The sequence below is a fragment of the Centroberyx affinis genome, unplaced genomic scaffold, assembly GCF_046629955.1.
Source record: "Centroberyx affinis isolate AG114_WGS23_722 - 3 ecotype Tasmania unplaced genomic scaffold, CSIRO-AGI_Caff_v1 ptg000286l_1, whole genome shotgun sequence".
In the NCBI taxonomy this organism is placed as follows: domain Eukaryota; kingdom Metazoa; phylum Chordata; class Actinopteri; order Beryciformes; family Berycidae; genus Centroberyx; species Centroberyx affinis.
Window position 1 is genome coordinate 1 of NW_027278965.1, and position 24747 is coordinate 24747.

The 24747-nt window shown below is 42.9% G+C and overlaps 3 protein-coding genes across 4 annotated transcripts; 2 read left to right on the forward strand and 1 right to left on the reverse strand.

Moving 5' to 3' along the window:
• Window positions 1–478: 478 nt before the first annotated feature.
• Window positions 479–14962, forward strand: LOC139640206 (ATP-dependent zinc metalloprotease YME1L1). The gene is made up of 13 exons (XM_071514388.1): window positions 479–623; window positions 7467–7550; window positions 7917–8090; window positions 8308–8460; window positions 8673–8805; window positions 9279–9341; window positions 9458–9570; window positions 9901–10056; window positions 10395–10546; window positions 10939–11065; window positions 11268–11341; window positions 11479–11565; window positions 11884–14962. Exons 1-13 carry the CDS (start codon window positions 497–499, stop codon window positions 12025–12027), a joined length of 1587 nt encoding a protein of 528 aa, XP_071370489.1. The 5' UTR covers window positions 479–496; the 3' UTR covers window positions 12028–14962.
• A 355-nt stretch (window positions 14963–15317) lies between these two features.
• LOC139640272 (patched domain-containing protein 3-like) lies at window positions 15318–18436 on the reverse strand. The gene is made up of 4 exons (XM_071514460.1): window positions 17717–18436; window positions 17508–17629; window positions 17177–17322; window positions 15318–16840 (listed from the first exon to the last, which is right to left on the reverse strand). Exons 1-4 carry the CDS (start codon window positions 18434–18436, stop codon window positions 15318–15320), a joined length of 2511 nt encoding a protein of 836 aa, XP_071370561.1.
• Window positions 18437–19955: 1519 nt separating this feature from the next.
• LOC139640217 (ras-related protein Rab-18-like) lies at window positions 19956–24536 on the forward strand. 2 transcript variants are annotated; one of them, XM_071514398.1, is made up of 7 exons: window positions 19956–20082; window positions 20494–20549; window positions 20678–20739; window positions 20989–21061; window positions 21503–21621; window positions 21993–22059; window positions 22802–24536. In XM_071514398.1, exons 1-7 carry the CDS (start codon window positions 20015–20017, stop codon window positions 22975–22977), a joined length of 621 nt encoding a protein of 206 aa, XP_071370499.1. In that variant the 5' UTR covers window positions 19956–20014; the 3' UTR covers window positions 22978–24536. The 2 variants fall into 2 exon arrangements, with proteins under 2 accessions (XP_071370499.1, XP_071370506.1); XM_071514405.1 differs by lacking the exons at window positions 20989–21061; window positions 21503–21621.
• Window positions 24537–24747: the final 211 nt, after the last annotated feature.

A 24747-nucleotide genomic window follows, 5' to 3' on the forward strand; every position in this document is an offset into this window, starting at 1 on the left:
ATCGATGATATAATTGACAAAATAAATATGCTTCTCAATAAATAATGGCCAGCAAAGAGGCTTGTTATTTATGCAGATGTTTTCATTAAACCATAACAACTGCTGCAGAAACTCTGTTGAATGTTTTGGTGGGAGAAACTGAAAATTAATAAGTAAAGTAAAGCAGTAAATTCATTTTGAAAAAATTGGGAAATATTAGATAGAAATGAGAATATATGCTAGGTAGAGACGACAGGCAATAAGTGAATTGTGGAACAATCAGAGAATTAATTAATGTAACTGTATTGTTAACATTTTTGGCAGATAAAGGATACAGTAAGTGAGTAAGTAAGCATCGCCTTGGCTAAATTTCCCAGCACCAACTTTTTGACATGACTGAGAGTCCTGGGGATTGAAATACTCTCATGGTTAAAGGTGTGGTTAAAGTGCAGGCTTTATGAACACTGCAAACTAAACTTGTCTTGTGCCGCAGGGTTTCCTGACACGCGACAAGGGGATGGAGGTGGAAACTCTAGACAGGCTGCTGAAGAACAAGAACATACCTGATGCACAGCAGGATGCATTCAAGAGCGGCTTCGCTGAGGGTTTCCTGAAAGCACAAGCCCTGACACAACGCACACAAGGCACGTGTTTATACACATGCATGCTCACAACCAATCACTATTCATTCATCTGCATTCTGTTTGCATATGTTACTTTAATAGTACATATTTAAGTATATATAAGTATCTAATACCTAGTACTTTTGTACATAGTCTTTGAGCCACTTATGACGTTGATGTACTTCCATACTTCCACACCTCTCCCTCCTGGTCCCCTGGTGGAGATCTAATTGGTCATCCCAAATGGAATGACCTTCCCGCTCTAGTCAGAACATCAGAGACTCTCCTCATCTTCTCTTGTAGGCAAAAATCTCATCTCTCAGGAACTACCTCTGTGCTGGATTGGGAAATGTTTAGTTGTTCTTGGAGCCATTATTTAGGTAACTTTACATCACATCCTGTATTACATAACCTCCAGTTTCACATCAGTTACTCCCTGCATTTCATCACCATATGTAATGCGAGTGGCCACTTGCAGAGCAGGGGGGCGGAGTCTGAGGGGGAACAGAATATTTTAAATGGAACGCAGTTGCCCTTAAGCAGGCCTAATAATTAATAATAATAATAAAAATTACACAGAACAATGAGTAATAAAATATGAATATAATATATAATATGTATAATATAATATATAATATGTCTAAATCCTCTAAATATTGTTTGTTTACTTACATTTATATACATCACCTATACATGCACTGGAAATGACGGACGATCACAATGCATCGTGGGTAAGATGCGCTTGTGAACTCTGTTGTTGACTCGCTCCCTCAGCCCTCGAAAGGTCGATCTCAGAAAGTTAGGGTTGTAGTGCGCTCCTTCCCGCTTCAACTCCCCTCCATCCGTCTCACAAGCTTTGTTGGATGCATTGTCTGTGAGTTGCTACACAGGCCATACAGAGCACAGCTTAATACGGTTACATACATTTCATAATTCATTAATGACTCTGCTGTCGGCACATGGTCTCCTGGGCTCGACAAGCTGCCTCTGTCTGCCTCCTTTCCCTTCTTTTTTCCTTCCAAACAAATTTCCTTATCTGTTTCTTGCTAACCCCCAGTCCTGCTTTTCTCAAGGCACGTTGTATTCTAGTGGATGGGTCCACAACCCCTCGCACCACCCACGCAGCAGGCCTAACACCCTGTCCTGGCGTGAAGGGGTTGCAAGTCTCTGTGGTCAGGATCCCGACGATCCTGGAGCCAGACTGTCATAACGGATAGCCAGAACCCTGCAGGGTGTCCCATTACCATGCAGTCTACAGGGAACAGTCCCACCCGACTAGGGATCTTGCGTCTCAGCAAGGTCAGGGGCTGCAAAGCCAGAGTTAGCAGCAAGTGGTCATCCCCGGCCTTGAGGTGGGGTTCCTTTGCCATGGTTCCACTGGTTATGGCAGCGATGTCTCACCAGGAAGCTACAGTGTCACAGCAGCTCACGCACCGCAATCTTCCACTGGTGGTGACAATGGTGCTCTCTCCCCCTCGTCCTCGGAAGCCGCAATGATCGCAAGGTACTCCAGACCGGACAGGCTCTCTGTCGCTCTGTTCCCTCGGCCTCTCCAGGTCCACCCTCCTTTCGTATCTCCACATATTCTCCCTCCATATCAGGGGCTGGGGGGTCCTGTTTTACAGGCTCTACACATGGTACAAAGTACAGGTTGCAGTTAGTTATCCCCTCCTCTTCGACTATGCCAGCTTTCAATTTACGTAGTACTGAGATTGGTGCGGAGCAGGGCGGGCTACTGGTCATAACACAGTCTGTGCTGGGCTGGCCACTCCCAGGTATAAAAACGGGTTCAGGGGCTACTTTCAGAACCACGGCCTTGCAGAGTTCCACCACCTGCCATTTCTGGCCTGCTATTTCTGTCATCCAATATTGTTGCCCATCATTTGATCCTACAATTTTCCCAGGACGGGTTGCACTATAAATCGCCACCTTTTCTGCTTCACTCTGAGGCACTATGGTACGGGGCTCCCTCTCCTCATAATCTTGAGGAGGGACAGGAGGGGATCCGTTCATTCTTCCCCTTTGTTCTGCTAAGTCTGGCAGTGTTTCTGTGGAGTTAGCGCGATTCAGACCCCCTTGGCTCATTCTCTATTTCTCTTATTTTCTATTCTTACTCCTTGTGGTCCCTTCCATGTTTTATCACTCTCGGTTCCTTCTAACCAGTGATCCCTGGGTACCTATGGAGCCACGTTCACCACTTGATACTCTATCGGCTACTCTAATCAGATACAACCTATTATGATATATTCCTCAGACGGTTACACTTGTAACCTACATTATAAAAATCTGCCGTTCATGCAGAGGTTTGCAGCTCAACTGATCTGACAGTGTAGTTTGTTGCTTCCCCTTAGGGTGTTCTGAAATACTAATTCACCGCTGGAGGCTTGCTATGCCTAGGCCCCTCTTAACTGACCCTGTATTAGCCTTGCTCGTCCCTAAGGCCCTTTGTTTGGTATGGGTGGGAGTCCTTTTCCTTCAGGTCACTAACCCAACCATAGCTCCCGCAGACCTAGAAGCCGGAAAAGGGATATTCCCTGAGTTCCCCCAAGGGAGAAGGTTAGTAGTTTTAACTTTGCTAGATGTATCTAGAATTTATTTTAGCCAACCAAGTTTAAAATACAAGCCACCCTGGTGAGAGCAAACTATTAAAAGTGTCAGTAGGCTTACCTTTCTTGGTCCCAGGCTCAGAGAAAAAGAAAAAGTGCAGTCTTGGCTTTGTCTTTCCGTGTTTTTATTAAAGCAGAGTTCACTACACAACAATCCCTTTCAGAGGGTTTAACTGTCTAACAAAAAAAGGAAGTAGTCTCTGTCTGTCTGTAAGAGAAGACTTTTCTGCAGCAAGCAAGCTGGATATATATAGCAAGCGTCTGTGGGGTGTTTCCCCTTTAATATAAACAATTTTTATCATCCATCAGCCACATGACTACAGTCGTAGGCGGTCCTCTATTTCTTATTATTTCTTTGTCATTTGTTCTTGAGTTATAGTACGCCTTGTTATTCTCTACCATATGGTCTTAACTCCAGGCGGTTTATATCATAGTGCAGTTTCTTTCTTCCCCCTAGGGTGTCCTGAAAGACTAACTCACTGGTGGAGGCTTGCTATGCCTAGGCCCCACTTACAAACCCTGTATTAGCCTCACTCGTCCCTAAGGCCCTTGTTTTGATGTGGGCGGGAGTCCCTTCCCCTTCAGGTCACTAACCCAACCTTAGCTCCCATAGGCCTAGAAGCTGGAAAAGGGATATTACCTGAGTTCCCCCAAGAGAGAGGGCTAGTAGTTTTACTTTGCTAGATTTATAATCTAAACACAATTTTATTAACATACATCAGCCACATGACTACAGTCATAGGCGGCTCTTCATTCCTTATTGTCACTTGTTCTTGAGTTATAGTAAGCTTTGTTATTCTCTGCCATATGGTTTTAATTCCAGGCGGTACACATTTTAATCATTTCTCCATACATTTTAGTTTCTGCAAGCGAAGCAAAAGGCATAATACAAAGCTTTATATTGTTACACATACACTCACTGAGCACTTTATTAGGAACACCTGTACACCTGCTTATTCATGCAATTATCCATTCAGCCAATCATGTGGCAGCAGTGCAGTGCATAAGATCATGCAGATACAGGTCAGCAGCTTCAGTTCATGTTCAAATCAAACATCAGAATGGGGAAAAAATGTGATCTCAATGACTTTGACCGTGTTGGTGCCAGACAGGCTGGTTTGAGTATTTCTGAAACTGCTGATCTCCTGGGCTTTTCACGTACAACAGTCTCTAGAGTTTACACAGAATGGTGCGAAAAACCAAAAACATCCAGTGAGCGGCGGTTCTGCGGATGGAAACGCCTTGTTGATGAGAGAGGTCAGAGGAGAATGGCCAGGCTGGTTGGAGCTGACAGAAAGGCTTCAGTAACTCAGATAACCTCTTTACAGCTGTGGTGAGCAGAAAAGCCTCTCAGAATGCAACACGTCGAACCTGGAGGCGGATTTCATTTTGGTAGCCGGCTGACACGGAGCTGAAAGCTGATACCTACCCAGTATTAGTATGGTGTTCCTAATAAAGTGTTCGGTGAGTGTATATCACTTGTGTACAGAGCACAGTAACATACAACTCACAGACACTTTAATGGTTACATACATGTCCCCAGTTGTATATAATTCACAGGCCCTTCAGTGTATCAAGTTCACAAAACCTCTATGGTGGCTTATATCATGAGGTTCCTAAGTTACATACAGTTCATGAACTATTTCTGACCCTGTTTGTGGTGGTGGCGGCTTCCTGAGCTCGACCAGCTGCCTCTGTCTCCTTTCCCTTCTCTTTTCTTTCCAAACATATTTCTTCATCTGTGTCTTGCTGACACCCTGGTCCTGCCTTTCCCAAGGCACGTTGCATCCTAGTGGATGAGTCCACAACCCCTCGTGCCATCCATGCAGCGGGCTTAACAACAGTAATTTTACTGCCTCGACAATGGACTACCATGTAGTTTCTTGCCTCCCCCTAGGGTGTCCTGAAAGGCTAATCAGTGGTGGAAGCTTGCTATTCCTATGCCTCGCTTAAAATGACCTCTGTTTAGTCTCACTCGTCCCTAAGGCCCTTGGTTTGGCAGGGGCGGGAGTCCCTTCCCTTCAGGTCACTAACACAACATTAGCCCCCATAGGTCTAGAGGCCGGGAAGGGATATTCCCTGAGTTCCCCCAAGGGAGAAGGTTAGTAGTTGTCTTCTCCTTTAACTCTGACCTATCCCACAATCTATCCCTTATTTAGTTAAACAACCAAGTTAAACAGGTCACCCTAACGAGAGCTAAATATTACCCCTTTAGTAGTGTCAGCAGGCTTACCTTTCTTTGTTCCCGGTGCAGAGAAAAGAAGTCGTCCTGGCTTTGTCTTTCCGAGTTTTTATTAAAGCAAATACACTATACAAATCTCACACTCTCCCATTATTGAGAAACGAAAGAATTTCCCAGTTTCGGATTGAGTCTTAGAGTGACATTCTCCCTTAAAAGAGAGTAGGTACGGTAAACGGTACCTTTCAATTGTCTCTCTGTCAGCAGCCCTTTCAGAAGAGCTGTCTGTCTAGCAAAAGAGGAAGTAGAAGTGTCTATGCAGCAAGCAAGCTGGATATATATAGGAAGCTTCTGTGGGGTGTTTCCCCGCCATATGACCTCAGTCATAGGCGGTCCTTCATTTCTTAAACTAATCTCATTAGTTTCTCTGCTATTTGTTCTTAAATATAGCAAGCCTTGTTATCTCTGCCATATGATCTTAATTATAGGCGGTTCCTGTCATAAATCAATTCTTATTAGATTTCAGTTACAGCAAGCGAAGCACAGTGCATGATTTAATATGGTTACATATATGTCACATTCCACATACAGAGCACAACTGAATAAGGTTACATACATTTCACAGGCCATACAGTGCACAGTTTAATGTGGTTACATACATTTCATAATCCATTAATAACCCTTTCTTGTTAACCCCCAGTCCTGCTTTTCCCAAGGAACGTTATATTCTAGTGGATGGGTCCACAACCCCTCGCGCCACCCACACTGTGGGCTTAACAGTACACAGATTTATAATCTCCTGACAATATTGGACTTATTATTGACACATGGGTAATTTCTATTTACAATGTTTTGTATCGTGTCTCTTCAGTTTCACACTGTGGCTCAGTAAACATCCGAAAAGACTTATGGTCTCCTGTGGATTTTTTGAGTCAAGTGGTTATCTTGCTGGATAGCTAGATATCAGTTACATCTAGTGAGACCAGTACAGTGAAAAGACAGCACCACAGCAGGCTGAAGACAGGAGAGCCACCTTGTGGAACTGCAAGAGCAAGCTTCTACAACAGTTCATACCGATGCACACAGGCTGCATCCCAAAATGGCATCAAGTCAACAGGAAGCTGCCTCACAGCTTGAAGATGCACAATCCATCAGTGCTCAGTCGTATAGCTCATCCTCTAGGACAAGATCAAGTATGGCCGCTGTTAGAGCCAGAGCCAAGGCCAAAGCCACTCAAGCCAGAGCTGCCTACGCCAAGAGAGAGATAGAGTTAAAAGTCAAAGCCGCCCGGCTTCAAGTCACACTACAAGCATTGCAGGAGGAAAAAGAAATGGATGCTGCTCTCGCAGAGAGTGAATCATTTCTCCCACTCCCAGACGCCAACCAACCAGGTGCCTCACTCTGTACTTCTCTGTAGCTTCTCCAACATTGGAAGCAAGAACACAAAATCAACAGCAATCTACAATCACCATCAACCTACTCATCAGCAAATCAGGCTTCCATTATCTCCTAGTCGTTTCGATCATGTCACCGCCCCCACCACTTCTGACCTAACCAAGTATTTCGCACGCTGTCAGCTGGTGACCACTGGATTAACTGCCTTTGATGACAGACCTGAAAAATATTGTGCCTGGAAGTCCTCTTTCCAAGGTGCCATTGCAGGCCAAGACATCACTGCTGCAGAAGAGCTCGACCTCCCTTGTGACATCATATCACCTCTCTCGTATCTTCCCACTTGCTCTAACTTGCTCTTATCTTGAAGTAAAAAAAAAAAAATTCTTTCTCCCTCTCACTTTAGCTTTTATTCCCTTTGCTGGCACTTCTCTTTCTTAAATGGTTGTTCCAGAGTCACATTTTCAGGGCACTATATCTTTGAAGCCTTGCACTCCTTACTATCGGTTGCTTGTAATGTTGATTTAGGAGTGTCCATTAAACACTGAAAATGTAAATGTACCTGACTATTGTATTACATGTTGTAATAGCCATCACAACACCCTATATAACCTGTAATCTCTTCATTGAGTGTTGATATATTGCTTTCCATATAATCCAATTTGTTATGTTTATCCCATTGTTCAGACTCTCTGAGGAGGACTCGTCTGATCCTGCTGGTGCTGCTGCTCGTCGGGCTCTACGGCATCTCCAAGACCCCCTTCCTATCGGGTAAAGGCTCCTTTTCCCCTCTAACACTGCTTTGTTTGATTCCATGTTACAGATGAGTTCACCTGCAATATGTTAATGTATTTCCTCCTGGCAATGAGTAGAGCTCAGCTTTTGTCTGGTAAACTAATCCCTGTGAATTTAACATTTATTGACCGTTAATAGAATAAAGAACCAAGCTTGTTATGACTGGACCATCTTAAGTTTATTGCAGAGAACGAATACATTCCTACCTTTCACTAATTATCACAGCACTAATAGTTGCAATTGTATGCTGTCCTTCAATAACCCAGCAGTGCGTGTGTGTGTGAGTTCATTAACCATGCCATGCGGTGTGATTTCGAACTTTAATCTAACCATTCTGGACAGTGCGATTCCGAACCACATCAGGCCTGGACTCGGCAGTGGACCCTGTCCAGATGAAAAACGTGACGTTCGAGCACGTCAAAGGGGTGGAGGAGGCCAAGAACGAGCTGCAGGAAGTGGTGGAGTTCCTCAGGAACCCCCAGAAGTTCACTGCCCTGGGAGGAAAGCTGCCCAAGGGTAGGGCTGTCTCTCTTAACACATTTTACACTAGAAGAATAACAGAAATGCTTCACTTATGTCTGTTTTTCTATGCATTGGAGGAATGATCATTGAAGATTAATCTTATTTTTGTTAGCTTATATACAGTAGCTAACAGCTGTCTGTACCTCTGTGTTAACGGCTCTGTTGTTCTACTGTTAGTTTTCCTCATCCCTCTCTCCTTCCATCTCTTTAGGCATCCTACTGGTTGGCCCCCCTGGGACTGGTAAGACCCTGCTGGCCAGAGCGGTGGCAGGAGAGGCAGACGTACCATTCTACTACGCCTCCGGGTCAGAGTTCGACGAGATGTTTGTTGGAGTGGGAGCCAGCCGCATCAGGAACCTATTCAGTGAGTGTTTTTTTTTTCTTTCTCTAAGGTTATTTTTTTCCTTACGCTTCATCTATAAAAGCTGTTGGAGTCTGCTTTACTTTTCCTCACACTTCATGAAAAAGAGGGAAGCGGATAAAACATTGAGTGATTGTAACGGACATTCAACCCTAGCTTCTCCAGAATGTTGTGTTACTCCAACACTTGGCTTTGCCTCGTTGCTTTCTCTCCAGGAGAGGCCAAAGCCAACGCTCCCTGTGTGATCTTCATTGACGAGCTGGACAGCGTCGGTGGGAAGAGGATTGAGTCTCCCATGCACCCTTACTCCAGGCAGACTATCAACCAACTGCTTGCTGAGATGGACGGGTACGTCTCTAAAAATATCAGATGCATTTGTAGAGATTAGGCATTTAGCTGATGCTCTCATCCAGACCAACTTGCGAGTGAGGAGGTAGTGGATCAGTTTCGAGACGGGCGGCTGTTGCTGGGATTTAACCAGTGACCTTCCGGTTAGAGGAAGGTCACACAGTGTTGTGTAAACACTAGAATAAAGGAAGTACTGCATTCTAGCTCAGATTGTGAAATGTTAGAGAATAAGAATGTGCTGAACATGCTCTTTGGTGTGGAGATAGAACATACTAGAAAGAGGAAAATCCAGGGAACTCTAGGGCAGGCAAACCAGGGTTGTAAAGCTTTTATTTACTTGTTATCTTGTTAATTCACAGAATGAAGCATACTGCTACTGTTGTTGATCCATTAGTTGGAAATCAAGATGATAAATATTGCATTGCAGCAATATATTCGGTTCACTTACTTGTGCATTATGATCTTACTTGTAGGTTTAAACCAAATGAAGGTGTGATCATCATTGGGGCAACCAACTTCCCAGAGGCTTTGGATAAGTATGTTTAAATTTCACAGTATCTAATAGGAGTCCGTCAGAGTTGTATACACATAAACAAAACCGGTATAGCTAGATACTAGATATACTAACCAGCTGAGCTACCCTTCTCTCTAGTGCCCTGATCCGTCCAGGACGTTTTGACATGCAGGTGACTGTCCCCAAACCAGACGTGAAGGGACGCACAGAGATCCTCAACTGGTACCTCAAGAAAATTAAAGTAGATCCAGGTGCGAGATCAGCCTCGATTAATTCTAGATTTGGCAACAATATGAATTATTTTGACAATATATTATTGTACATGATGTATGAGTGTTTGTAACACGTTGAGTCAGGACCCAGAGTTGTCTGTAAGCCTGGTTCTGATGGGTCCCAATTTAACAATAGTACTAGTATCTTTTAATAAACTTGGGTCCTGGGCTGAAAATTTGAAGAATCCTTGCTATGTGGAGTAAGAACCTAGTTCCAGTAATTTAACCTTCTCTTATATTTGTGCCCATAAGGCTAGTGCCACACCGTAGTTACATGGTTTCTTTGTGTACTGTCTGTTATCCCTACAGATATTGAGGCCAATATCATTGCCCGGGGCACAGTTGGCTTCTCTGGTGCTGACCTGGAAAACCTGGTGAACCAGGCTGCCCTGAAGGCGGCGGTGGACGGCAAAGACATGGTCACCTTGAAGGAACTGGAGTTCGCTAAAGACAAGATCCTCATGGGTGAGCAGTGGGGAAATTTAGCAAGTGGGTTAAGGAATACCATCACTTACTTGTTTGCTTTTCATTGTCATAATGCGCTCTGTCCCACACTTGCTTGTTGTCTCACTCTTGAGGACTTGAGAAATGGATGTCTCTCTTTCTCTTTCTTTGTCTCTACCAACCACTATCCTCCTTGTCTGTCTGTTTACTTCTCCCTCATGGACAAAGCTTGTCAGGAAGTAGTAATAGTCTTCTCTTTTCTTCTTCCTCTCTCACCCTTGCCCCTTCCCTCCTCTTTCTTCCTCTCTCTCTTTCGACCCATCCGTTTTTATTCACTCCCTCTTCTCTTTCCATCAAAGGCCCAGAGAGGAGGAGTGTGGAAATAGACAAGAAGAACAAGCTTATCACAGCGTACCACGAATCAGGTCATGCCATTGTAGCCTACTACACCAAAGACGCCATGCCTATCAACAAGGCCACCATCATGCCCAGGGGACCCAGTCTGGGACATGTAAGCAAACCTAGAGCAAGTTTACTGAATGGTTGAGCTCTAGTTACACCCCTTTCACAGCAGAGTGGTGAAAGAAAGTAACATTGTCACTTTGAATACAGCTTGTATCAAAGCCCATAAAGTCAAATTTGTCAGGTTAATAATAACCTCATTCATATCAATACAATATGCATTTGCTATTTTTAACATATTTAGATGAATGTGACCATTTTCTATGACTGTATTCCTCCCTTCCCATCTGTGCTCCTACTCTGCCCTCCCTCTCACTTTCTTTCTTATAACACATATACATCCACCTCTCCTGTCATCTGTTCTCCACCACCTTTACCTCAAACCTTCCATCCACACCCCTCTCCTCCCTTTTCATTTTTCTCCTCCCCCTTTCCTGCCAGGTGTCCATGCTTCCAGAGAACGATCGCTGGAGTGAGACTCGCTCTCAGCTGCTGGCCCAGATGGACGTCAGTATGGGTGGCCGCGTCGCTGAGGAGATGATATTCGGCAACGAGTACATCACAACCGGTGAGACAGCGGGGCTTTCCGGGCAAAAATATAGGCCCCAGAGTTCCTTAGGGAGCCAGTGATTCATACCTTGTGTGTTAATTGAGAGGCCAGAATTACGTCTTCGCTGTCCCCCGAGAAAGCAGTTGGAGGCTTTTATGAAGACAACATCCACTTACAGAGGACAATGCTTAACGAATGCATGTCCTTTCTGATTCTCCAGGAGCGTCCAGTGACTTTGACAGCGCCACCAAGATCGCTAAGATGATGGTGACCAGATTTGGAATGTGCGAAAAGGTAGGTCGACTTGTAGGGGACTTAAAAAAAAAAAAGGAAGGGTTTGAAATGTGCATAGTATTTGTATAACATATGTATTATACTCACCATTTTTGCTTGAATTTTACATATATTTTTACGTATCCTCCCTGTCTCAGTTGGGTGTGATGACATACCTTGACATGGCCAAGCAGAGCCCAGAAACACAAGCTGCTGTGGAGCATGAAGTCAGGGTGTTATTGAAGGTTGGTTGAGGATCGTGTACCTCATCTTATTAACTAACAAACCTGTACTCATAAACTAACCTGTAAGCACTCCCCTGTTTATGTATTTTTATTGTGAAGTCTCCACATACAGTATATTGGCTTACATAGTAAAAAAAAAAAAAAAAAAAGCATATACATCAGTAACAAGTGTTTTAGATTGTACTCTTTGTAGTGTGACTTGAACGTGTGAAACCTTTATAGGAAGACTGAACATGCAAACTGACCCAAAGAAACAACTCACTCAGCTCCTGCATTAAAGATGTTTGTCCCAACCGTTATGTGCCTCGCTGTCCGCAGGACTCTTACGAGCGGGCCAAGGCACTCCTGAAGTCTCACGCCAAAGAGCACAAGAACCTGGCGGACGCTCTGCTGATGTACGAGACGCTGGACGCCAAGGAGATCCAGCTGGTCCTGGAGGGCAAGACCCTGGAGACCAGATGAAACCAGCCAGGCCAGCGACAATCAGAGGTCAAAGGGGAAGGGGGTCAGATTTTGAGAGCTCAGGGTTTACGAAAGGAGGGTTGGACTCAAATCATATACAGTGCTGGGAATGGTTGTGATTGGGGTCAGAGGTCAGGGTTTCAGAGCTCACGGCATGCATTCACAAAGTATCTTGTTGAGTGCTCATCTGGCACTATGACATGTTTGTGCAGTTTATACGGTTATTATCGTGTAATCTGATCAGTATTCCTAGATAAGTGGTCTTATTATGAGATACTTTGTGAAAACTACCCTGTGTTCAGAGTTAAGGAGATGTATACTGGGATGGGTGGGGCAGGGTGCATGCACAGTAATGAAATATTAATGTCCCTGCTATTGCTGGGGGCTCAAACGGGTCCTTGACTCAAACAGGTCCTAGAATGTTGAAGAATCCATTATTGAAACCTACTATGCCTAGCAATAAAAATAGTCCTAGGAAGTAAAAACAAATAGACCCCCTCAATGTCAGTGTTAGAACTCTTTCATGTAATAAGACAGGAGTCTTGTGGATTGGGGTGAGTCGTCTGCCGCGTTTGGACTGGTTAACCTTTCAATCGTCTTGTAACTGATGTTACAACTTCTTTCCCCTATCCAACTTCAGACTGTTAGCAAAGAATGACCTTTGACAATCTGAATACATGGGTCCGCTATGTGTGAAGGAGGGTAATGCGTAATGTAAAGTATGTTGCTCAGGTCGCTTTAACGGGTGGTGGGAGAGAATCATTAGTCATGAATGTAAATATGCACCTCAAACTTAAATAAGGCATCTGGATAGGATTCTCTTTTAAATGTTAAATATATGTGTGCAAATGCACAATTGAGTTGAAATTTGGTCAAATTCATGCTCATGTTGTCTCATGTTGTCAATAGGAAACACCAAGCAGCACATACTGTCCTAAAGTCATTCGACCCAAAGAGCTGCTGTGTAATTAGGACAACTGGCATTTGATTAAATCTCAGCTCTCATATTTTTTCACTTGTCTTCCAGCATTTGTGTTTATGTCATATTGTTTGTCCAGCATATCTCCAAGTTACTCACAACAGACATATAGGTAGGAAAGGGTATACTCTCTACTTTGGCCATTGATGCGTTTCCCAAGGTAGCACTCTGTCATGAAGGGCGGCTACACATCACTACGTTTGTCTCTCCATTTGATACGGTTATCTCAGTCTGAGATGCTTTAATTGTGTCTGTTATGGCTAAATAGATGAAACACCAACATTCGTCTATCCCGTTGACCCCTCCTTCATATTCCCAAGTTTGTCTGAGCCGTGTTGCTTATTTCTAAAGGTGGCCTTTTTGGGAATGTAAGTGTAAATGTGTCCTTTGAAATAGGAACTGTATAAAGTCGAGCTACAACGTCTCTCAGCACTTTTGGTAAGTGTGTGAATTGAAAATGCACTTGCGCACTCTTTATGTAATGTATTTCAATGCTGTGTGTACAGATGGAATGAAACATGCTGCTCAGCCTCAAAAAGGATGCTTTAGGTCACCATGCAACAAATGTAGGCAAAATTAATACAGTGACAGAGCATTGGAATCTTGAGGCTTTTGAGGTTGTAACTAGGGATGCACTGATCAGGTTTCCTTGGGCCGAACAGTGTGATTGGCCAATCAACGATGCGATCGGCAATTGAAATGATACATTTGACCAACCCTCCTATTAAAAACGACACATTGTGAAATGTGAAAGCAGAAATAATAATTCTAATCTAGTGTTGTGTTTAACAGATTGTTCTTATGGCTTACAACTTAGTGTGTGTTTGATGACTGAGGTGCTTACTCACCTATTGCCACAGGTAGCCATGAGATCTGCTTTCTGTCCAATATATTAAACTGGTTCTAATCTGTGATCATAGTGTTGAAATTCCAAACACAACATCAGAAATGAACTGTCAATGTCAGATGGATGACATGCCTACCCTACTAAAGTTTTACTGACTGCTGCAAATTGGCTCATACGTTTTACTGCATACGTTGAACCGCTTTCCTGATACGGCAATTGAAGGCGGTTGAAACAGTGACCTTAAACCTATTTAGAACATTTATCGGCCAATTATAATCAGTGGTCAATTGATCAGTGCACCCCTAATTGTAACGCTACTCATCATTCCATTGATCTGAGCTAGGCTTCTGAAAAGCACTGATATCGTTTTCGCTTCATTGCAAATCAGTGGATCAAAGATTCTCTTAGTTCTTACATTATTTTGACAAACACCAGACCGGTTTTGTCAGGGTTGCTGTCCATTGCTGTCTCTTTTGTCATTACTTCAGCATAGAGGGGGATTTGCCACCCACATCTAGCGCTCCACAGCCTTTTGTTTTCCACACAAACCTATGCTGGAGGCAAGTTGCCATAAATGTACAGTATTTACTGGCACTGCGCCAGGCATAAGGAAAGAACATGCAGCTTGAGCTTCAACAACAGTCCATGAAGTCATGTGACATGTAATGTGACATCCTTTATTCTAAATGTGACATTTTTTCAACACAGAATGTGAGTAGAATTTTGCAAAGTCATCAAATGTTATGTCTTACTATTTTAAGTACAGCAGTGATGATGTTTGTAAGCCATATTTTGGCATTTGAGAACACTGATTTCTTTGAAGGTAAAGCTCCTCTCAAACGAGCTTATGACCAGCATAAGTTATGTATACTATGTAGTGTTACCGGTTTCTGGTTTCTTTGCCTCAGATACTTAAGTCTTTTTGTTTATTGGCCTTTTACCCATGTTTAGCTGTATATACGATTGGGGTTTAATGGGAACATTGTATATAGATGTATAGTAACGCTTTTATGCTGTGTAAACATTGAATGGCTCTCTGCTGACAAGGTCTCTCAACAATGCGATGGCAAAGGTGAATGAACGTTTGTGCAGCTGAAATAAAAAGAAACCTAAACAAAAACTTGGGGTTTGTTGAAGAGTGTGTGTGTGGGGGTCGAGGGAGGGAGGGGGGGTATTTTAATTTCATTGTTACAAGATTGTACACGGTGACATTGTGTATCCCTTTATTACAAATGCAGAAATGGTAATAGGTTTACACTTCTGGTGCATCAAAACAGGTTAGATTTTGACTCTGAATATCTGTTAAAGAAAAATAACATGTTAGAAAGACATGTAACTAAATTAAAGAAAAGTAAATGTCTTTTCTATTGTATTTTAACACTTTCATGCACACAAAAACAAAAGCAAGCAGAAACGGCACCAGTTTTGATATCAAAGCTTTAAAAATTTTTATCCAATCTACATTTAACACCACTTCCCACATGCCCCAAACAGCGTCAGAAACACTGGAATAAACACTAAGCCGTGGAACAGCCCGAATGCAATCACCAGAAACATGATTTTGAAGAATGTCCTAAAGATGTAACTCCCCGACATGGAGAGCACCACCACTCCTAAAATGGTGGACGCAGCCCCTTGCAGTATCGGATAGCCCAAGTGGGCCACTGCATCCGTAGCTTTCTCATTCGCGGCACTCTTGGGGCTGGAGACGAAAGAGTAAGAGATGTGGGCTGAGAAATCTACGGAGAAACCAATACAGATGACCAGGTTGATCATGGAGATGGAATCCAAGCTCACGCCCCACAGAGCCATGAATCCCGCCACGCCAACAATGACTGAACAAATTGCAAAAGCCACCCATAGGGAACAGAGGGGATCGGGTATCAGGATGAGCGAGACGACTAACATCACGACCGCAGCCACCAAAACAGTTTGAACGGTGATGTCCATAATGATGGTGTACTGGTCAAAGTAGATGAAAGCAGGGTGGTACACCAGAAGCTCGATCGGACATTGCTCTGCTGTTTTCCTAAGGCCGAGCAACATGTCCTTCATCGTGGTTTTGTTGAGTGTCTGAATGAAAAAGCGAGAGGCCCGGATCTCATTGTCTGCAGTCAAGTTGATGTCTTGTCTCAACATGGAGTTGAGTTCTAGGAAATGGGGCAGGTGGCTTTGGAAAGCCTGTTGGGAGCTTATATTGAGATTAGTGGCATTTGCATACTGTTGAAAGGAAAGGAACCAAGCAAATGTGCTATTAACATAGGTCAGGTTTTCAAAATTTGCAATGCATGAACAAAGAGTCTTTTGCTCACCCTCGCTCCAGTATGGGAAGGCAGCCTGCTTCACAGCCACCATCACATTACAGCTATATTCAGAGAAGTGCTGCCTTTGGTTGTTGTAGTAATTGATGATGTAGGAATCATCCAAAGCCAGGTTCCTGATATCAAGTCCCTCCTTTAAGGTAGAACACCCATAGACACTGACAGCCAGATACCCAGCATAGATGACAAATACGCATACTTTAATCCATTTATGGGTCAGAAATGGGCCGTAGAACTTCTCAAAGAATCGGCTCACGGGTTGAATTTCCTCCTTTTCAGTGACTCGATCGTAGCTCCCGCCAACGCAGCAGATACTGAAGGCCTTTGATTTGCCTGATGGTGGGTCCTCTGGGATCTTGGCGCAAGTGAGCCAGTGCTTGTTCCCCGCTTCCCTCTGTCCGTTCAGAGCCATAAATGCACCCAGGAAAGTGATGTTGTATAAATAGCAGAAACCAACAGAGATTCCGGCGTAGAGACAGAAGGACCGGACCGAGCCAAAGGGAGAGCTGTAGCCCAGGAAGAGAGCCAGAGCGTCGGTCAGGGTGGTGATGGAGATGGAGACGGCGGCGTCCCTGTAGGTGTCAGCCAGCCGGTCGGGAACACTATCCAGAACACGGGTCCTCTGCCAGCAGGAGATCATGATGAACATGTCATCAATTCCGATACCTTCAATATGAAAAAACATGGTTACCAAGAACATGACTTCTGACCCACACCTTTGGTGTGTGAAATAAAAGGAAAGGGAAAATTGATCATGAACATTGTCAGTTGATGATGCAAGATTTCGAAACATGCACTTGGACTAAGAAATTGTAAGATGTTGGAAAATGGAAACATGAAAATATGAATCTAAACAAGAATGATTATCCTGTTTCAAATTTATCCAATGAATGTCAAATTTTCCATTTGTCGGGGCCAATGGAAGACATTTTGTTCTGTACTTTCTTACTTTGAGTCAATTTAAACGGTGTATGGTGAACCTGGATGTTCAGCAGAACCTACCCAGTATCATGAAAGGACAGGAGGCGACTGTCATGACGAAAGGCTGGCCCAGTAACAACAATGTGCCAAAACCAGTCAGGACTGCTAGACCCGTGGAGAGCACCCCACAGGATGCCACCCACACCTTACTCCGCACATTATCCAACCTATAGAAGTTAGAGATTAAAAAGTGCCATTCAGTTCCACAATAAAAAATCTTTGTTTTCAATGGTGGATTTTAATTTTGCAAACTCACAAACTTGAATTGCCTATTGTACCTACTAAAACAATCCAGAATATACAATATGACCCTTTCGTAAACAATTATAGGCATATCAAATGTTTTACCAACCTCCAACATGATATAATTGAAAATGTGATGGCAATGGCGTAGGTGATGGAGAAAAGATGGACAATAGAAGCTGGAGATTTCTCAAATTCCCACTGCATTGACATGGAGGTGGAGTATGACACCTAGAAAGGTTATGAAACACTTAACAGATACCACATATTAAAAAAAAAGCAGATTATTTAAAACGTGAATGTGTTGTTTCAACTTACCTTAATGGAAGTGGTTGATTCATTTGAGACCAATTTCATAAAGCCTCCCAACCAAAGGTCTGTTTTTGTCTTGTTATCCTTGCGTAAATAGTAATGGATTTGTATGGCTTTAGCACTTTCAACAACTGAGTTCTCCTTGTTGACTTTGACACTCCCCAGACTGACATGCAAGGGAATACTCCCAAAATCAGAGTAATACCATGGAAATGTCAAATTTACAAGGTCTATATTGCTGGCATTGTATCCAATGATGTCTAGAATGTCATTAGAGGAGCAAGTCCCAATCACTGTAGCACAAACATCCACATATTCAAATGATTCATCGTCAAAACACATAACTATGCTCCTAACTTTAAGATCCAAGTCTAGGATCTCCTGAAGTGATTCCACTGTCAGAACATTCCTCTCACTTGTGGCTATGAACGTTGCATAAGTCCCATCTGTGCTCAGCCTCAAGCTCGAAAACATTGAATCATTTCCTGGGAAAGTTTCTTGGATATATTTTCTCTCCAACTTGGCGTGTCCGTCCACAGGTGTGAACTGCTCTTCGATGTTATTGAACATCCCGTCCTTTAGAACATAAAATCCGCTCCCCAGGCCTGCTGAGAGGATAAGAGGCGCAATGAAGAACAACCAGGGGTGAGATCCAACAAAGTGGCCTATCATCTCAAAACAGATGCGTAGGGGCTTCTCTATGCAATCTGTGTGCCATTTCGCCATAGCTGTGGAAACTCAATGTTGCTTACTGAAACCTAATTTGTAGCTGAAATTTAGTATAGAGATCACTGTGGAGAATGTATACTTTCTATACTAGAGCTTGCTGCTCCCTGCCTTGAAGATTTCAGACTAACAGTAGAGAGAGCTGTAACCTCACCCATCTGCATTTGTTGTGCTGTTGACTCTGTGTGTGTGTGTGCAGTGAGATGTTTTACAACCCCTTCATTAGGAGGTATTTGCATAATATCGGGGTATAGGCCCTCTTTGTAATAGTCAGAAGTAGATGGAGGGCTGAGGACTGGCCCTATCAAAGAGCCTATTGCCTTAAGTGTATGGCTCACCAGTTCTGCCTCAATACTTATCACTGCCGCTGGTTTCCTCTAGCTTAACCCCCAAATCCCCAGTGATTCTTTTTCATGGTTGAAGGGCCTTTAAAGATCAGTGCAGTGTTTCAGTAAAACCGCAGAACAAAGGAGTGCTGTGTTGTACAATGTGCATCTTTGTTGAGACCCTACAATTAAAAGATTAAGTTCTCTACCTGTCACTTGACAATCATTTTCTAGGGTAGACATCCCTCTAGCCACTCCACATCTGCTTAAGAAGAATAAACTGGCCAACTATTAGCAAAAGCACAATGTGCATTTATTTCAAATATCTGTAAAGACACTCACACTATAAGACACTCAAAAAGTGATGGACAAGCTAGGTTAACAGACACGTGATGATGGAAAATGAACACCAGCCTATGTTACATGATTACATAACAAAATTCCAAATTAAAGTCCCTGACCAGTACAATGTTCATTTTACTGTGCTGGTGGGTTAAGACAACACAGTTCCCCTATGGGACTGTTTTTAGGCCTGGCTGTCCCACCACTGAGGGTGAGGAGAGCTGTGCCTCTGATATCAGGGATGGGACTGATCAGTCAGTCATTATCATGTTTTGTGTACATGTACTTCTTTATTCTCTCAATCACACATCTTAATGAAATCATAGCATGCATGTCCCAAGAGGAGTGAAGGGGGATGCAGTGGTCATTATTCTGAACCTGGCAGAGTAAAGTTTTCATAGAAAACCTGAAAGATATTGACATGAATTTACCCTGCATACTTTTTTTTATAATAAATAAATAAATAAATAAACAAATAGATAAATAAACAAATAAATACATAATTTAATAAGGTGTTTATTTTAGCACTGAATGGATGTATAACATTCACTCATAATTCCACTTGCTGGTGTCCAACCCCCGTGACTCGCAGTCTTTTGCACTTTTTCTGGACACCAGGCAACGATTCCACTACTTCATGGTAAACATCTGAGCCTGCAAACTTGGAAAGCATCATCATTTACCCACGATACAACAGTGACTCCTTGATGTAAAACTTGATACATAGAACTGACATGAAATACATTTTTATTGGTTGCAAACCGCAGTGACGTCACATTTTACAGTTTGACCGGAACTTGCATGAGCAGCAGGCTACCTGGAGCCGCTAGCCGTCTGCTGTCCTCATAACAAGTGAAATTTGTCGCAGAAAGCGTCGCCAAGTGAAAAGTAAACTACCTCCCACGGGAATATGGATGAAGACGTGCTGACAACTCTGAAATTGTTGATAATCGGCGAAAGCGGAGTCGGGAAGTCCAGGTTCGTCGCTGTCGGCAACTAGCTAAGCTAGCTAGCCTGTTGTGAATGTTGACATTCTGCTTGTTATGTAATTCCTCACACAGTTCAGCAGCTGTTGCTAGCTCATGTTACTGCTGCTGCCCTTGTTCTGCGAATTGAGGCCAACTATTGTCAGCTTTTCCAAACAAATTAGGTTATGTTAGCTCACTTCATTATTAGTTAACGTTACATAGTAGCTGTTGTTATTTCACTGGTAATTTGTTTGCTCATAAGCTAAGGCATATGTGTTGGTTAATCAATAACACATTTCTATTGTAATCCTGTGATCCTCCTGTAAGTTACAAAGTAAAAGAAAAGATAGAGCTGTTAGTACAGACACCCTACTGTCTGTCCCTCTCATTTCCACTTTATCTTTCTCTTTCTCCCCTACAGTCTCCTCCTGAGGTTCACAGAGGATACTTTTGATCCAGAACAGACAGCGACAATAGGTTACACACACACACACACACACACACACACACACACACACACACAACTCTGGAAACTGATAACTTTTCTTTATGCTAAATTGTCTCCCTCCCTCCCTCCTCCTCTTTCTCATGGTCGATCAATGCAGGTGTGGACTTCAAAGTAAAGACAGTTGCTATAGATGGAAACAGTGCAAAGCTTGCCATATGGGTAAGTCATGTGTCCTTATGGTGTGATCTACTGTATATCTGTGCTGTCATGAAAAACATGGTGAAGTACGAGGTTTGTCCATAAGATGGCGACATTACATAGTGAGTTAGTAAGCAGAAAAGGCAGAGCCAGACTGGAAGGAAGTGGGAAAAGGCCTTCCTTCCATGGGGCACAAAGTGTTCATGTTGGTCATGAAATGCAGCCTGTAGCTGGTGTTGATAGTGAGTGTTTGTGTCTTTGTTCATGCAGGACACAGCTGGACAGGAAAGGTTCCGCACCCTGACGCCCAGCTACTACCGCGGTGCACAGGGAGTCATACTTGGTGAGCAGTGGTGCTTAATGCAGTGTTATAAAGCCATATGATTTTCATTTGTGATTGAAAAGATGTTGTTTAAACGAGGAATCATATCCCCTGCTCCTCTACTCACATTCCTCGCTCTCAAAAGATGTCTTCTCTCTCTCTCCAATTCTTATTTGATCTCTTTTCCTAGCACTTCTCTCTTACATGATCCCTCCTGGGTCACAGTGATATTGGTTGCTTGTAATTTTGGTGAGCAAGCAGTTGAAGCTTATTGTATTGTGCAGTCACTGTAAGCCGTTCTGGATGAGAGCATCGGCTAAATGCCAAAATTGTAAATCAATAATCACAGTGTTATTTCCTACAGCTTCCTGATTGAATCTGTATGGATAAAGGAAAGTTATTACCATACAGACATTAAATATTCCCTCTTCCTCATGCTCTCTTCCCCTGTGTTTTTGGCAGTGTATGACGTCACAAAACGGGACACTTTCACAAGGCTGGAAAACTGGCTGAATGAACTGGAGACCTACACTACACGCAACGACATTGTTAAAATGCTGGTCGGGAACAAAATCGATATGGTGAGTCTGTGTAGCTTCTGCCAATTTGATATATACAAGATTACATTGTAAATGTAAGTTACAGATTTCACTTCTCCATATGCCTATCTCCTTTTATAGACAGATCTTCGATAGCTGTTAACTCATATTCAGGCTATGCAGTGTAAAGGCTCACAGATGATTAACTGATTCTGGACTAATTGTGAACTTTGGCTATAGAAATCCCACTCACGTTTACTAATCTTAAACTACTAATCTTAAATACTCAGAGCACCCACAGTAGGCATCATAACATAATATTGTTTTCACTTGATACACGTTCTCCCTTAGAATGTGTATTCCACATACAGGTGTAGGAATGGAGGAACTTACATAATCTGTTTTGTTTTCAGGACAACCGTGAAGTGGACAGAAACGAGGGCCTGAAATTTGCAAGGAAACACTCTATGCTTTTTATTGGTATGTATTATTGTCTCAGTAATATCAAACCTGGTCATTTAAACTAATAATATCTCATAGAACCATAATGCTAAACCTCATTTTCAGCATAGCACTGACCTTGAAAGTCGGAGAGCTGTAATTGTGTAGCTGGAACAAGTCGAGACGTCACTTAGCAAGTCGTGCATTTAGTTTGAGATTGTTGCTTTGTTTATAGTGCTTTGGCATTTTTTGAATCTCCGCTGTCAGCGCACTGAAAGATGCAGCCACTCCAGAAGAACTGCATTATGATTAAAATCTAGCAGTCTTTCATTTATCAAATCCATGTCTGCACGTGTTTCTGATTCCCAGCTCCAATCTGCCCCTCTCTGGGAAATTAGGTTAACATTTCTGTAGAGTTTCCATTTTAGAATGGCTAAATTAAGGGGTTTTGAAAAGGGCTGGGCACGAAGATGTCATGGATTTTAATCCGTTATGTGGATGTCTTGTTTCCACTGGATGTCTCCTGCTTATTAGATGAAGTCATTTCATACCTTTTATGTCATATTTGTCAACACATGCCCATTTTTTAAATCTCTATCATAAGGCTTATGACAAAAAAAAATCACCAAAAATGAGATGTTCAGAGTTGAGTTGTAGTTTTTTAGAGTGCACTTTGTAACACTTCAGAAAGTGCTCTACCCACATGGTGCTTTACTGAGTTCTGCTGTCTTTTTACTGATCTCTAATGAATATAAATAACCTTCCTGTTTCCTTTGTCCAGAGGCCAGTGCTAAGACCAAGGATGGTGTCCAGTGTGCCTTCGAGGAGCTGGTGGAGAAGATCCTCCAGACTCCGGGGCTTTGGGAGAGCGACAACCCGGGTCAGAAGGTCCGCCTGGGGGAGCAGCAGCAGCAGCGCGGCGGCAGGGCCTGCGGAGGGTACTGCTCCATACCCTAAAACTGGACCGAACGAAAATGCACCAACCCAATAAGAATGACCACGGACCAGAAACGGAGAAGCAAAGAAAGAGAGAGAGAGAGAGAGAGAGAGAGAGAGAGCGAGATCGGATGAGTACTGTGTTAGAAGAGTTCATTGTTGGAGTAGTTCGGTCGGTCGGAGGGACTTTGCTGTTTGCACACTTCCTATTCAACCATCATCTGTCACGCGTCACGGTTCATTACTTTGTGTTCAAAACATGAACGAAACGATCATGTAAAAATAATCTCTCGTCAAAGGAAAAAGGAAGTACGTTGTTTTAAATTAACTTAACCATGCCATGTATATATGATGTAAGTACACGTCTGTTTTGAATTTATCGTATGGGCAACATTGATTCTGTTGTACATTAAGGCATCAGGTTAATATATAGTGGCTATAACATACACCAATTTGTAGGTCACAGTACATGGCTTGTCAAGTTTGATCTGAAATGATTAAGTATAATTAAGATGGCAGCCTTCTCAACCTTTCCCTCCAGGAAAAAAAAAAGCTAGTTTACTGCTTTTGCTTTGTGAGCTGTAATTGTCTACATACGAAGTTTTTCTGGTAAGTTGAAGTATTAAATGTTCTACTTGACACGTAGATCTGCAGGCCTTATTAAGTACATGCCACATCACTACAGCTGGGGGAGAAGAGGGAAGAGACTGGTGATGTAGGGTGTGTGATAGCCTCCATACAACACTGTGAACGCTCCCAAAGAAAACACTTCATGAAACTCCATTTCTCCACCGCAGTTACTGACACCAGTTTATCCTCACTGTTAACCCAATTATTGTTTATTTGATGGTATTGAGTCTATAGATGCTTTAAAATTGATGGATTCCCTGTCTTTCCTCTTCCTTACATGGAACCATGCAGTACAGCGCTTCTTTGCAAAATGCTGTCTTGTAGCATTGCCTGCAACCGAGCTTGTTTGTCTCGACTCTGCATGTCCCGACCATAATTTTCCCAGTCGCAAGTGTGAGGTTTACAGTGCTGAGAGCTTTTGCAATAAATTATGCCTTTTTACTCACTGGAGCTCTCTGTGTCCTTTGCCTATCTGCTATGGCAAGAAAGCAATTAATTATCAACTCGATGGGACAAAGTGGGCAGGTGGTCCTGTAAGCGTTTGTTCATTCCTTCCTTTGTATTTTGCTGTCTGTGTGGTGTAGCGGTCCATGCAATGACATACCGAAGACATTTCTCACACATTGTGATGGGGAATTCCGTGTGGCACTTTTTCAGAAATGTCATTGTCAAGACCTTCGCTCCCCCCATCGAGGAGCATTACACCTGCAATATACTGTGGGTTTGTTGCGTGGTTGCTGTTTGTTTGAATTCCATTGTCTTTATCAAAAAAAAAAAAAATTTCTTCTCCATTTATTCCCATACTTTTTTTTTCTGTCGCTTTTTGTCGTGCATCTGTTTGAATCACATTACATCAAAATTGCCTTAACATTGAATGGCATTCGCAACTGTTATGGTCTCATAACATGGACATTTGTATTGTTTCAAACTGAAATAAATGATAATCTTAAGATACCCTTACTCCAGACTAAATAGTGTTTTATTGCCAATCAACAATTGCCATTGAGTTCTTGCTAATCGAAAGCAGGTGACAGTGGAGATGGCGTGAGGCGCTCTTTCCACAATACCTCGCTGATGACTCTAGCCTGTTCTGCATGCAAAACTGAAAACATTCTTTGCACAAAATGTCACAAAATAGGCAGAAACAGGGACCCGAGTGGA

What these genes read in the sequence shown, in the direction of transcription:
- LOC139640206 (XM_071514388.1), top strand. Translation starts at nt 497, where the DNA reads ATGGAGGTGGAAACTCTAGACAGGCTGCTGAAGAACAAGAACATACCT. An exon ending in CAAGACCCCCTTCCTATCGG is followed by an intron (nt 7,551 to 7,916) that starts GTAAAGGCTCCT and finishes CATTCTGGACAG; the next exon opens with TGCGATTCCGAACCACATCA. An exon ending in GATTTGGAATGTGCGAAAAG is followed by an intron (nt 11,342 to 11,478) that starts GTAGGTCGACTT and finishes TCCCTGTCTCAG; the next exon opens with TTGGGTGTGATGACATACCT.
- LOC139640272 (XM_071514460.1), bottom strand. Translation starts at nt 18,436, where the DNA reads ATGGCGAAATGGCACACAGATTGCATAGAGAAGCCCCTACGCATCTGT. An exon ending in AATCAACCACTTCCATTAAG is followed by an intron (nt 17,630 to 17,716) that starts GTAAGTTGAAAC and finishes TAACCTTTCTAG; the next exon opens with GTGTCATACTCCACCTCCAT. An exon ending in TCAATTATATCATGTTGGAG is followed by an intron (nt 17,323 to 17,507) that starts GTTGGTAAAACA and finishes TAACTTCTATAG; the next exon opens with GTTGGATAATGTGCGGAGTA.
- LOC139640217 (XM_071514398.1), top strand. Translation starts at nt 20,015, where the DNA reads ATGGATGAAGACGTGCTGACAACTCTGAAATTGTTGATAATCGGCGAA. An exon ending in GTGCAAAGCTTGCCATATGG is followed by an intron (nt 20,740 to 20,988) that starts GTAAGTCATGTG and finishes TTGTTCATGCAG; the next exon opens with GACACAGCTGGACAGGAAAG. An exon ending in ACACTCTATGCTTTTTATTG is followed by an intron (nt 22,060 to 22,801) that starts GTATGTATTATT and finishes TCCTTTGTCCAG; the next exon opens with AGGCCAGTGCTAAGACCAAG.